General features: G+C 48.7%; 1 protein-coding gene and 1 pseudogene across 2 annotated transcripts; both read right to left on the reverse strand.

The window, feature by feature from the left end:
• Positions 1 to 2,189: 2,189 nt before the first annotated feature.
• On the reverse strand, positions 2,190 to 4,117 carry LOC109735850 (uncharacterized; annotated as a pseudogene).
• Positions 4,118 to 8,356: 4,239 nt separating this feature from the next.
• LOC109735856 (F-box only protein 12-like) lies at positions 8,357 to 10,411 on the reverse strand. 2 transcript variants are annotated; one of them, XM_020295057.4, is made up of 3 exons: positions 10,162 to 10,411; positions 9,990 to 10,066; positions 8,357 to 9,881 (listed from the first exon to the last, which is right to left on the reverse strand). In XM_020295057.4, exon 3 carries the CDS (start codon positions 9,855 to 9,857, stop codon positions 8,535 to 8,537), a length of 1,323 nt encoding a protein of 440 aa, XP_020150646.1. In that variant the 5' UTR covers positions 9,858 to 9,881; positions 9,990 to 10,066; positions 10,162 to 10,411; the 3' UTR covers positions 8,357 to 8,534. The 2 variants fall into 2 exon arrangements, with proteins under 2 accessions (XP_020150646.1, XP_073361501.1); XM_073505400.1 differs by lacking the exon at positions 10,162 to 10,411 and having other exon boundaries at positions 9,990 to 10,143.
• Between the last annotated feature and the right edge of the window lie 3,935 nt (positions 10,412 to 14,346).

Here is a 14,346-nt window from a genome sequence, read left to right on the forward strand (position 1 = left end):
TTTAGTCTTTTATTATATTGAGTCTTTTATTATTTTAGACTTTTATTATTTTGAGTCTTTCATTATATTGTGTCTTTTTATTATATTGAGTCTTTTAATATTATGAGACTTTTATTATTTTTACTCTTTTATTGTCCTTATCTTTTTTTATTTGGTTTAACTTTTAGGGGGGTTGTAATTAGTTATGGCGTGGCATTTTAGGCCCAGGCCCGCACTGGTCCATCTCAATTCACTCCCCCTCTTAGTAAAAGAGGCAGTCTTCTCTATATCATTTTCACAACTCCCTCAACCAGCCGCCGCCACCTCCGGACCTCGCCTCCCGTCGCCACACTGCCGCCAGAAGGGGTGTCGGAGACGCTGCACGAGGCGCTAGATCAGATGTGGATGGTCTTCTTCTTCTTCGCGATCGCCTCGGCAAGGGCCGTCGCCGCCGCTATCGATTTTAGAGCTCTCTTCGCTCCGACCGTCGCCGGAGAGGTAGTCGCCACCCCGGTGGCCTTTGCCGCAGTTGGAGGCGGTGCTAGAGTCCGGTGGACTTTTTTTTATCCCCAACCTTTTATTTGACGCGGGGGTGGTTTCCAGTGGCGACAAGCGGGGTAGTGGAAGGGTCTTGGGTACCCATTCCGGTGGGAGAGCCGCTCATCGGTGGCGACTGCGGCGGGAATGACGGAGGCGAGAGGGCGGAAGAAAGAGGCGCGCCAGTTTAATGGGCTGCGCAAGCGCCGAGCATATTTAGGCAGGCTGGAGGGTTTTTTTGGCGCGGGAGTAAAATTTATCCTCCCTTGTAGGTTTTAGGTCTTCGGCTAGGTGCGACATAAGGGAGTACAACCAAATTTATCCCCCCTTACCGCCTGATAGGGGATCGGTTAGAGTTGGCCTAATAGACTAGGAGTAAAATCTTTCAAACAGAACAAGTGCATCACCAGCACCTGAAATCTAAGGGTAAGCCTTGAATTCTTCAGCTGCAAGTGCAGCACATGGTCTGCCAAACATGATAATGCGTTGTGCTGCTGCAACGCATGGCGCCAGGATTGATGAGGCAGCTAGCAATGGTGCAATCAGAGAGGAACATGCTTGGGGGGGCTGGGTTTCACGTACAAGTAGAGATACTAGACGAAAGCTTCATCAACTGTGCGGTGAAGCTGGGCTACGTCGATGCATCCAGGCAGAAAGGTGAATTTCTACTGAAAATATGACAGAAGGCAGTGCTCGATTGTCAGTGCAGGGCAGGTGGACAATACTACACTGCAGTGAAGAAGGTGCATTTCTGCAGTTTACAGACATAATCACATCCATGTGTTAACAGAGAAAAAAGCGAATCATAAATAACAGAGATGCATGATCCATTTGGTACTGTTACCGTCAGTGTATGGGTTTGACATTTTGTTCCAGAAGAAACGAGATAAAAAATTAGTGTTGAATTTCCAGTGCTAGGCGTTCAATCCGACAGTTTATTTGCAGGGAGAGAATTGCAGACAACTACTGGCTTTATTTGTTCAATTGCAGACTATATTATCACAGGAATTGTTGTGTTTTCCATGTGACCTAAGGCCAGTCTTAAATCAGCAAAACTGACAATGTAAAGAATCTCTCTACTGGCAATATGAACCAGTACAAAATATCTTGCTTCAGGGAGACGCATCTTCAATACGTTTCTATCTGAAATATGCCAACTCTGGGCGCAGAAGCAGGAAAAGGCAGAAAAACAGAGAGGCCTTGGCAATACTACCTGCGAGCGGAACGTTTTCTCACAAAGTGCAGGGGTTACGACCAAATTGCAAACTAAACAACAGAGATAAACCTGACAGCCTATGTATGGAAGACACCCGCGATAACATTTCGACACCTAAAATTGCCTTTCCTCAGAAAGCATGACCAAGAGTGAATCTCACATCTTAAAGATGTCATTCATGCATGCATATAAACCATAACAAAATTAGGGTAAATATGGGCGGCAGGAAGGAACAGTAATATACTTTAATGCATAGATAGATCGATATTCCATAGTTCAGAAAATTAACGAGACGTTGAACCTATCATAGTAAGCACTAAACGATGACAATGTAGGTCTTATTACTGCAACCATCCAAGATGACATGTTCTACTGGTAGTACTAGTAAGCAAGAAGAGCCAAGAACAAAAGGCATGCTCTGAATCCAAGGGAAGAACAGACCAAGTGCTTTCAAGATTCAGACACTCCCTATGGAGAATGGAGGCTCCTCATCCTCTTCCTGCATCCCATGGCACGGAATTGGAATAATGCTCTCTTGGAAGCGGTGCCAAGTAGGCAACATACAATATTGACTCTTTCCGATGTTCACGATGCCTAAGAATTTGCCATCAACGTCGCAGCGCAACACATGTTTATCGTTAAACAAGATGAGGAGCTCACGGTGGTTGAGGGCGACCATGCAGTTGAACCATTGCACCACTGAATCAAGTGGTGTTTTCTTTTTCTTTTTGGAAGAAGCTCTATAAAGTTGCCGAGGATCCACCGTAGATACATGAATCCGATACTTCAAGGCCCAGACTTCAGCCTCGTAATCCTGCATCACCCAGATATCCATGGTGGTGAAATGGGGGGTCGATCCGCCCCAGAAAGCAAGCTTCTCATTCTTCTTAAATAACCCCTTATAAGGATACGGTTGCGGGTCAACATGGCAATGGGGCCCCGAAACCCGCGCCCCCGCGGGTTTTTACCCTATTAGGGGACGGGGATGGGCGTATTTTCATCCCTGCGGGGCTGTTATTGAGCACATTATACAACCCGACACGTTTCGTGGGTTTACACCCGTTTCGGTAGTCCCCGAACCCGAAACCCGGCAAAATACAATTTTTTTACCGAGCACTAATCTGGTGCGGCCCAAACCAAAGCTACCGAGCCTGAGCGACCGAGCCCCCCACCCCTAGCGTCGAAGGCCAAACCAAGAATTCTATTTTAAAACTTATGTAATTGCACATCTTGTTGAACCATCTATGGCTAAAGTCTGATTATCTATGTTGCTGAAATCTGAACATTTTTGTTGCTGAAATGTCGTATCATGCTGCTGAAATACACTCTATATAGCTGTTGAACCATCTACTATTGTTTTTTGTTGAAATTTGCTCAAGTTATGCTGCTGAAATGTGCTTGTTTTGCTGCTGAAATGTTATTCTTTGTTGCCTCTATGTTTGTTTAAATATTTTGATTTTCTCATGGGTTCCGTGTGGGTTCCCCGAAACCCATCCGTGTGGGTTCCCGAAACCCGATGGGTTTAGGGGATGGGCAGAAAACTAGCCCCGCACACGGTGATGGGGATGGGGACGGGTTTACGATTTTCTTGTGGGGATGGGTTTGGAAAGGAAAAACCCGATGGGTTTTGTCCCCGTTGCCATCTTGAGTTGCGGGGGACTGCCCAGCAACCGGAATGACTCAACTTCCGTATGAAACGCAATAATTTCCTTGGCGCTTTCCATAATTTTACTGGCATCATAAGGATACCAATGCAGGCTACCACGGTGGTGGACTGGTGGTCGCAGCCCCTTGAGTAACTTCTGGTCCATGGATAGCATTCCGATTCTGACGTGCCTCGGCTCATCGGATCCCAATGTGAGGATGTATAAGCTGGAGTCAGACGAGTGCTGTAATTCTGAGACCCAGAGCACCCTGTATTCTCTAGTTGGATGGTGCTGGTAGAAACCGATTATAGTGTTGTGAATGCCTTGTCCAAATCGAGGTTGCCGAAGGAGAGCATGCTTGCGGAGGACCGGATTGCAGACGTAGAATCAGGATCTCCAGGAGACGATGAGAAAGCCACCGTGGGCGCGTTGAACGTAATTCTCATACCAGTTTTGTTGGCCTGAGACGAAAGGCCAGAGCTGTTGACTAGGGACTCCGGCACCGACATTACGCAAGATCACCAAACTTGCAGGCCGCCCAAACCCATTGATGATGGGGAGCGACGGCTGGCGGCGGTGGTGTTCGACCATGAATTCAGGCATGGAGGTGACACTGTGCCACAACGGGGCAAACGGCACGGCAACTACCGACGTCCTTGGGCTGCAACCGGATGAGTATCTTGTCAATGATCTCCTCAGGCAAGTCCTCGAGCAGGGTCGCGCCTCTCTTGTCCGGCATGATGTTCGGCTGAGTCCCGTGGAAAGCACCCATCAGGGCAGGTCTCACCTGCTAACCCGTGAGACTTGGTCTCATATAATTTTTTTCCCGGCTGAGTCTACCATTTCTTCCGCTTTATTATTTTCAAATAACAAAACCGAATCTCCCATTGATTTGGGAGATTCTCTTAATAACTTGCCTCAAAATCACTGAAATTATATCAATCAGAGATCATTGCCTCTTTCTCCTTGCCTCTTCCACTTACTCCGGCATCGGCTCATCATTTGAACTTTTTAAGGGTTCTCTCCTTTCATCCTCCCCAGTCACCCTTTTAAGGGTTCCCAATTCAGAGATGTGTTTCAGCATTTGTTCGAAAGTAACACTCATATGTAACTACAAAACGATGTGCAAAGGTTTTTTCTGAATGTATAAAGTGGTACTGTATTTCGAGCAATTTGGTATAGTCAAATGTCCAGAACTGCACGTGTGCTGCCCTAACACATCGATTTGTGAAAAATGGTCAAGTGCATCTCTAAACGGATATTATTGTTCAGTTTTAGCTTCTAAATACACTCCTAAAATAAACCAAGAGGCGAGCATGTCCTTTGTATACAAAGTCACCACAGAACCCTAATCTATCAAAAGCAAGAGCCTAATATAATATATTTTTCAGATATGTAGTTCCAACTGTGCAGTCAGCAAAAGAAGCATCCATGACTTCCTAGTGATGATTCAGAATTTGGACTGAAAGTTGTCTTCCCCTAATCAAATTTTGTTCGCTCTAACACATATATCGGACCAACACATATGCAAAAGCGATTGACTGATAAAGCTTGAACCCCTCCCCCTCCCCCGTCCCTCCCTCTCCCGCCGCCACCCGCGAGGCGTCGGGGAGGGCCCCAAATCTCCGCCGCCGAACCCCCCTCCTCCCTCGCCGCCGCCAAAGGGCGCGGCCGGGCGAAGCCCGGTCGTCGCCGGCAGCGACGGGGCCCTCTCGTCCCCCGCGCGTGGGGTTGGCACAGATACGATCTCGCGTGTGGGGCGCAGTGCTTGGTGTCGTGCGTGGCGGCGCGGCGGCGCCCCGGAGCAGGCCGGCCTCGGCGTGGCGTCAGGCGGTGGACGACATGGCGGTGGTGCGGGCCGGTGTGGCGTCGGCGGCGGCACTTCCGGCAGCGCCTCGGCATCACGGGTTGCGGCTGACCGGGTCGCGGGCGGCCCTCTCTCCATTGTCTCTGGTGGGGGGCGGCGCGGCAGTGGAGGTGGTGGGCTGCTCCCTCCCAGTCGGGCCCTCGCGGCTGGGAGACAGCGCTCGGCTCGGGTGAGTCCCCCCTAGTGGCGTCTCTAGGCGGCGGCGGTGACAGCTCGGCCACCCTCCCTCTCCGGCGTCTGGCAGCAGCCGCTGCCTCCCGCTGTCCTGGGCCTTCGACGCGGGGTGGAACTCGGTTTCGGGGGGGTGTGGGGGGGCTGGAGCCGGCTACATAAGACTAGTGCTAAAATCTGGGTCCCCACAAGCAGGGAGCCACCGACCAGTAAGCAAGTCCTGTTGGGCGAGGCAGCAATGTTGAAAACCCCCACGGTGAACGGAAGAGGAGGAGAGGTGGACGCGCACGAGGCCAAATGCAGTGTCCTTTTTTTTGCGGGAAATAGAAATTCTCATTACTCAAGGTGGCAATTCAGCCATCACCAAGTTTACAATGGCATCCGTCCCTGAATGGAACCATACAGCAGTACGGGGTGTGCGACGATCATAAGACGCAAGTTCATGACTCACTTTATTCTGAGAACGACTACAATGAGAAAAATGGACCTTCCGTCCCTCTGTGGCTGCCAGTCTTTTGATATCCTGCACGAGGCTGCGATGGACAGAGCGATCAATCGAAGCGGCCGTGCACATGGCCACCGCCTCCATAGAGTCCATCTCGACGACGATCGGCCGGTCGGTCCTGTGCAGCGCCAAGTCCAGCCCCTCCTTACACGCCTCAAGTTCAGCTGCAAGAGCGTTATCACATGCTCGGAGCTCCCTGCATGCCGTGAAGATGATCTGCCCAAGTTCATCACGGAGGATCATCCCTCCACCTGCTGCGCCTGTCGCCGGGTCATAGCTCCCGTCGGTGTTCAGTTTGGTGCTCGCCCTCCCAGGTGGTACCCATCTCCTGTCCTCCTTCGGAGCCGCACGAGCAGCGGAGCGCTGCTGAGGCCCTAGGACGACCATCTTCCCCTTCTCCATGTCAGCTTTAGGGTGTTGCTTGATGCACAACAAGGAGTTGATGTAGCCCTGGAGGAATCGCCTGGATGCTTCGGTTGGTGGAGGCTTCTTCTCGTGGGTGATCTCGTTGCGGACGTGCCATACACGCCACAACGTCATCAGGACAATCATGCGTGTGTCCTCATCAAGCGGCTCCAGGAGCGAGAAGAGCCACTCCGGCCCCGTGTTCGCCACCTCCTCCACTCTTGGGATATTCCGGTCCCTAGCCATGGCATGCCACGACTCCTTCGCCAGGGTGCACCTACACAGAGCATGGAAGCAATCCTCTCGTTCCATACCACATAGGGGACAAATATCAGTCACCTCAAGTCGTCTAGAGCATTTGTTGGCCCAAGTGGCAAGGGAGTTGGTAACAATTCTCCACGCAAACACACGTACCTTCGGGGAGCAGGGCACCCCCATATGGTTTCCAGATGGCGCGACGACCAAGAAAGGCATCGTCTACTGTCATTCAGTATTGTCTTTTTGTCAGGTATTGTCTTTTTGTCTTGCCAAGCGCGGTGTCCTTTGGCGCCAAGAAAGGCATCGTCTACTGTCATTCAGTATTGCCTTTTTGTCTGGTCATTATGGAAAACCATTAGTGCCCGCTTTCAGAATAAATTTGGATATGATGCAACTTGCGTAATATCCCAAGTTGCTCATTGATTTTAAAATCAAATTACATAGGATTGCAGTTATCTGCTTGATCTGGAATCTAAAACTAAATTACATTGAAATGTGCTGTCAAGGGGCAACAAATTGCCGCAAGTGGTGTCTGAATTCTACCACCAAATGCAGGGATGGTGCCCTATAGTTAGAAGATTGGGAAACTAAAACAGAGGAGAATAAGGTGCGCAGATGAGAGATAACAGTTGCTTGTCGAATGAGTAGCACATAATATTAGCCAGTTTTGTAAGACTGATAGAAGCAATCCATACGGCTCTATTTGTGTGTGCAAGAAGATGAGGAATGAGCCACTATTCTATAGAGAACATGCCGCAAAATAAATTAATACCTGGGAAATGCATTTTTTGCAATGGTATATATTGCTTGCTAATAGGTTTGGTTCCTTGTATACATTAATTCTTAGAAATGATGTGCAAAGAAATAATTAGTCTTCAAAAGGTCAACACAGCCTCTAAGTCTCCGCAAGGTAATAGATCATCCTGGCCACTCGATCAGCATAAATCCAAAACAATTTCGGATCGTCTTAAATTTTTCTCTAGCTAGGCACACTTCCATCACTCTATGATAGTATTCCATCAAAAAGAATATCAGTAACCTGTGATGAATCTCGTTAACATCACCATTATACATTGTGTTCCCTTGTGATTTGGTTGCCTTGCAGTCACCCCGACGGACCACGGCGAAAATGCATGTGTAGTTCGCCTCCGGTTGTGAATTTCCAGTTCTAGTTGTTCAGTCCGGCTTGCGTTGAAAACACTGTTTTTGAGTCGAGCGACTAATCGACGAGTCACAACTGGCAGGTCGACTCAATATGTCGACTCGACTAGTTGGATGAGTCAAGCCAAGCTGACATATTGAGTCATCCAACTAGTTTCATCCAGAAATTCACTGGATTTTCCAATTGAAAAGAAATGTGGCGGGTCTTAAATCAGCCAAGCTGACACCATATAATTAAGTTAGAAATCTTTCATCCAGAGAAAGATGAACCAAGAACATCTTCAGCTGGTTTCTTTCTTGGCCCTGGCACTACTACCAACACACAGCTAAAGTATCAAATCTTTCTTAAATCATAGAAGCACTCAAGTAACTATCAGACAAAAAACTGTGCTAATTATTGGCCCTAGATCGTACTACACACAAATACGCAGGTATGCCTGATAGAACTTGTTCACACAAAGAGCAGATGCAACCTGGTGAAACTGCCTATGGAAGAAAAGCATTACACTCTCATCTAATGATGCTGCTCGTGCATTTTAACTATGCCAAAATTAGAGTAATTTTGGGAGGCAGGGAGGAACAGTGATAAAAGGTTCTAATACCATATAGTTCAGGGCATTAATAAGTCATTCAAGACATTATAATAAGCACCAAACGATGACATTGCAGGTGCTACTGCAACTGTCCAAAACGACATGTTAAGTGCTGGTAGTATACGTAACAAGTGGGGCTAAGAACAAAAGACCTGATCTGAATCAAATGGCAAAGCAAACCAGGAGTCTTGAACATTCAGACAAGCCTTGTGAATAATGAAGGCTCCTCATCTTCTTCTCGCATCTCATGGGATGGAATTGGAATAATGCTCTCCTGGAGGTGCTGGTGAGTAAGCAACATTTGATATTGACTCTTCCCGATGTTCGCGATACCTAAGAACTTGCCATCAATGTCGCAGCGCAACACATGTATTCTATTATTGAACCTGATCAGCAGCTCACGCTCATTGAGCACAGCCATCTCATTGAACTGTTTCACTGTTAAATCAAGCGGTGTTTTCCTTTTCCTTTTGAAAGAAGTTAAATAAAGTTGTCGTGATGCTTCCACCGTTGACACGTCAATCCGGTACTTGAATACCCAGATTTCAGCCTCATAGTCCTGCATCACCCAAACATCTATAGCGGTGGAACTGGGCGAGCCGCCACAGAAAGCAAGCGTCCCCTTCATGTCGAACAACCTTCTATCATAGAGCGACTGGGAGAGATTCCGCGCAGGACTAACAGGACTGTTCATCCACCGGAAAGACTCGGCTTCTGTGTCGAACACAATAATGTCTCTGGCACCTCCCGTAATGTTGCTGTCATCATAAGTAAACCAGTGCAGGCAGCCATGATGGTGGGCTGGTAGTGGAGGTGGAGAATAATACCGATAGGACAGCCCACTCAGTAACTTTTGTTCCACGGAAGGACACGAGACTGTTGGTATTCTGACTCTGACGTGCCTCGGTTCATAGGATCCCACTGTGAGGACGTACAGCAAGGCTTCAGACAAGTTTTCCGAGTCTTCAGCCAAATTTTCCGAGTCTTCAGAAAAGTTTACCGAGTCTTCAGACAAGTCCTGTGAGACCCATAGCACCCTATATTCTCTGGTTGGATGATGCTGGTAGAGGCCGATTATGCTGTTGCAGATATCTTTCCCCAACTGAGGCTGTGGTAGGAGAGCATGCTGTTGGATGGTCGGGTTGCAGATGTAGAATCGTAATTGGCACCGGGTATTACTGGCGATGATGATGAAGCCATCAGAGGCGACTTGGAGCCTATTCCCAGAACGGTGTTTGGCACCCGGGAGGAAGGGCCAGAGCTGTTGACTGGAGGCACCAGCACCAGCATCACGGAAGACAACAAGTCTGGCAGGCCCATAATCCCCGTCGATGATGGGGAGCGACCGCTGGCGGCGGTGGTGTTCGAGCATGAATTTAGGCGTAGAGGTGGCACTGCGCCACGACGTGCTGACAGCACGGCAACGGCCGACGTCCTTGGACGGCAGCCGGATGAGTATCATGTCCATGATCTCCTCGGGCAGGTCCTCGAGCTGGGTGTCGCCTTTCCTGTCCGGCATCGTGCGCTGTCTGAGTCCAGTCAACTGAAAAGACGCGGCAAGCTTCAGTCCTCCTCCACGGCTAACTCCTTCAGAGCAGCTCAAATCAAGAATACAAGAAAGTAAAATACAGGTGGAAGGCTCTGTATTTACCCACGGAGGTTCCAGCGGCGGCGTCGAGCTACGTGCGCCTCGCGAGTGTGTTCCGTCGCCGCTGATTTGAGTACTTACTGCAGATGGAGCGAAAAAATGAATAGAACGCATCGGAGAACAGATTTGAGATTTGAGAGAGACGACGGCCAATTTGGGCGGCGAAGGTGCTTACCTGCGGCAGGGAAGAAGGCGGCGGAGTGAGGCAGAACAGCAGATCGGTGGAGTGAGGCGGTCAAACCGTGGATGGGCCGTGCTCGTCTGCACCCAAGCCGGGAGTAGATCTCGAGCTGGAGGCCATTGTGCCAGGTGCGGACGGCGGAGCGGAACCGAGCGAGCTCGATCTGGAATCCGGGAGGCAGACGGGACGAGGAGCGGCTGGGAACTCGATCCAGAGGTGTGAGGCCTGCATCTTCAGTTAACTAGTGTCTCCCTTCTTCACTTAACGACCGGCCAGGATCTACCACCGAACCGACAATCGGACGGCTCGCGTTGCTCGCCGTCCCACTGTACCGTTTCGGCCCTTTCCTGTAGCGTTTCATTTATGGCATTGTTGCCGTCACCACGTGCCAGCTAAGCTATAAAGCTTGCACCCCTCGTCTTGTAATGCATTGCTTATTCTGAGAACCATTTCATTACTCAAACATATATCTTATATTAATACAAAACCCTAGTTCGGTTCCTACTTTCCCCTTTCTTCTTCGCGAGATCTGTGATCCTCCCGTTCGAATCCGTCCCGATCCCTCCAGGGGCGTAGGTTTTCCTCGGCGGCACGACAGATCGGAGCCGCGACGGTGAATTCCCACCCTTCCCTCCCTTTTCTCGTCGGCGGCAGCAGTTTTGGTGGCGTTGGCGGCGGAGTAGGCGGTGCAGGCGGCGGTAGACCGATTCGACGGCAGCTCGCCGAGCCCGACTGGTTGTTTGAGCACACCGCTCACTCAGTAAAATCCCAGGTCGTGCGACGTGCGGTGCTGTTCCGGTGGCGATCTCGTTCGGCGGCGGCAGGGTGAGCGTTCAGATCTGGTTCCCGGCTAGTCCTGGAGATAAAATTCCCCTGTGAACGACCTCACCAAGATGGGGCGCGCGAAGGCCAGTCTCGACGAAGCTGAGGTAGCTGAACTTCTGGCGATGAAAGGTGAATTTCTACAGCATCGTGAAGAGACAGCAGAGCTGCGAGGCGAAGTTGATGACCTGCGCAAGGATGTACACGGCATCGGCCTCAAACAAGACACCATGGTTTCAGTAATGGATGGGGTCCAAAAAGCAGTATCATCTCTGAACACTCAGCTCGCAGCCATGGCACATGTGGTCAAATCATTGACAGTTACTGGTGCCTCGACATCGTCACACTCGAGCCAACCTATTCCTGAACAACAGCAAGCGAACAACGAAACTACTGCACCAGAGGACAGGCAATTGACAGAAGAACTCAGAAAAAGACTGGCCCTAGAACAAGAGAAAACCCGACAGGTAGCGTCCCAAATCCCTCCTCACTTGGCGCCCATTCAAGTGCCCAGACACTCGGCTCCCCCAGGGTTTGGAACCAACCCAGTTCTGGAGATTCACCTGGGCAATGGAACACCCACATCGGCATACAAAACTGCCCGTACTCCTGGATATCACGGGTTTCAGCCACCTGGTGTTCGTCAGAGTTGGGACGGCTTTCAGAAGCATTATGAACTGGATATGCGCACCCAGTTCCTCAAAAGCATCACAAAGGGACCACGTATGGATTTCCCTCGCTTCGACGGAGACAACCCAGCCGGCTGGGTACGGTAGTGTGAAAAGTACTTCCAAATGGCTGGTGCCCCTGCTGAGTACAGAGTAAACTTGGCGCAATTATATGTCGTGGGAAAAGCTGATGTGTGGCTGCGCCGTTCGGGCATCCTCAAGAAGCAACCCACATGGGCACAGTTTACTGAAGAAATCATGCGCCGTTTTTCATCTGCTAGCTCTTACGAACTAACTGAACGTTTCAACAACCTGAAGCAGAGCACTTCGTCAGTGTCTGACTACACCAATCAATGTGAAGAGCTGATGGCAGAAATTCAGACTGACAACCCAATCATGGATGAACAGTGGTTTGTCAAATGCTATGTTAATGGGCTTCGTTCACAGATCAAGTTTCAGCTTAGATCACTGAGACCTACATCGCTCACAGAAGCTTACTGGTTGGCAGTAGACATGGAGAAAGGCACAACAGAAAAGAAAGCACATCAAGCCCACACTAGCACCAGCAAAAGCTATACTGGTTTTCATAAAACTTATAGCCCAGTAACAGAGAAAGTTGCAGATCCCAAGCCAACTATAGCGAACCAAAGAGCCAGAGAACCTGGCAAGTGCTGGAGGTGTGGTAATGCTTGGTTTCATGGCCATAAGTGCAAACTGGCCCCTGCACTTAATGTTTTGACTGGTGAGGAGCCTACTGATCAACAAAGAGAGCAAGAGGAATTAGAGGAACAGGATATAGAGGAACAACCGCAAACAGAAGAACATTGCATGACAATTTCTGCACAAGCAATGCAATCAGATAATGTCAACACCATCTCCATACTAGTGCAAATTGGGGGCAAACAGGGGATTGCTCTAGTTGACTCAGGAAGTAATTCCACATTTATCAGCCTCAAATTTGCTCTGACCACTTCTTGCACTATCCTCAAAGACACTACTAGGGCTGTCACTGTTGCTGGGGGAGGAACATTGTGGTCTGGTTCTTATATACCCTCAACCACATTCACTGCTGGCCATACCAAATTCCAACAGCAATTCAGAGTGCTAGATCTCCCTGGACATGACATGGTGCTGGGCAGTGACTGGATGGACAAGCACAACCCTGTTATTTCCACTACAACCCAAGACAGATCACAGTGATGCAGAATAAGAACACTCCTGCCACAATTAGAGCTTGTGACACTTTGTCTAAAGCTACTCCAATTGAAGCTGCAGAAGTGGACAAACTACTTTCTTCAGGAGCTCCTGGTTATGTGTTACAACTTATCAGAGATACTACTATGACAAAACCAGAGAAACACTCAGTTCCACAACCTGTGGAAGAGGTTCTGCAGCAATTTCCTAAAGTATTTCAAGAACCAAAGGGTCTGCCCCCTAAAAGATCACATAATCACAATATACCCCTGAAAGAAAAAGCAACTCCTCCTAACTCTAGGCCCTACAGAGTACCTCACATGCAAAAGAATGAATTGGAAAGGCAAATTGATGCAATGCTCAGAGATAAAATCATCAGGGCTAGTGAAAGTCCCTACTCCTCTCCAGCAATCCTAGTAATGAAAAAGGATGGTACTTGGAGGATGTGCATTGACTACAGGAAGTTGAATGAAGCAACAATAAAGAACAAGTTCCCAATCCCAGTGATTGAAGATCTGCTGGATGAATTACATCGAGCAACTTACTTCACTAAGTTGGATCTCAGGTCTGGATATCATCAAGTGAGAATGGATGAAAATGATATACCCAAAACTGCATTTAGGACTTACTTTGGGCACTATGAGTTCCTAGTTATGCCTTTTGGGCTTGCAAATGCTCCTGGAACATTCCAAGCTCTCATGAACAGCATCTTTGGCTCATACTTGAGGAAATTTGTGCTGGTTTTCTTTCATGACATCCTCATATTCAGTAAATCCTTGTGAGAACACTTGGAACACCTGCATATAGTGTTACAGTTGCTGAAAGAACATCAGTTATATGCCAAACTCTCCAAGTCTGTATTTGCAGTGACACAAGTGGATTACTTGGGCCATGTTATCAATGCTGAAGGAGTTTCTACTGACCCCTCTAAAGTGGCAGCAGTAGCTGAATGGCCAACTCCCACCACACCTAAACAACTCAGAGGATTCTTGGGCCTCTGTGGCTACTATAGAAGATTTGTCAGGAATTTTGGAACTATAGCAAGACCTTTGCATGATCTGCTTAAGAAAGACAATTTCTCCTGGACAGATAAACAAACCAGTGCTTTCCAACAATTGAAACAAGCTATGACAAATGCCCCAGTGCTGGCCCTACCAAACTTCACTAAGCCCTTTGTCCTAGAGACAGATGCTTCTGGGACTGGATAGGAGCAGTCATGATGCAGCAGGGGAGGCCCATAGCATACTACAACTCCACCCTCTGTCCAAAGAATGCTGCCCTTTCCACCTATGAGAAGGAAGCACTAGCAATTCTAGCTGCATTGAAAAAATGGAGACATTACTTCCTGGGAAATAATCTCATCATAAAAACAGACCACCAGAGTCTACAGTTCATGACAAACCAAAAGGTCAACACCAGCATTCAACACAAGCTGATGTTGAAGCTCTTAGAAATTAAGTTTACCCTGCAGTACAAAAAGGGCAAGGAAAACATT

The sequence above is a fragment of the Aegilops tauschii genome, chromosome 7 (assembly GCF_002575655.3).
Source record: "Aegilops tauschii subsp. strangulata cultivar AL8/78 chromosome 7, Aet v6.0, whole genome shotgun sequence".
In the NCBI taxonomy this organism is placed as follows: Eukaryota; Viridiplantae; Streptophyta; class Magnoliopsida; order Poales; family Poaceae; genus Aegilops; species Aegilops tauschii.

What these genes read in the sequence shown, in the direction of transcription:
- LOC109735856 (XM_073505400.1), bottom strand. Translation starts at nt 10,100, where the DNA reads ATGCGTTCTATTCATTTTTTCGCTCCATCTGCAGTAAGTACTCAAATC. An exon ending in CGCCGCTGGAACCTCCGTGG is followed by an intron (nt 9,882 to 9,989) that starts GTAAATACAGAG and finishes GCGTCTTTTCAG; the next exon opens with TTGACTGGACTCAGACAGCG.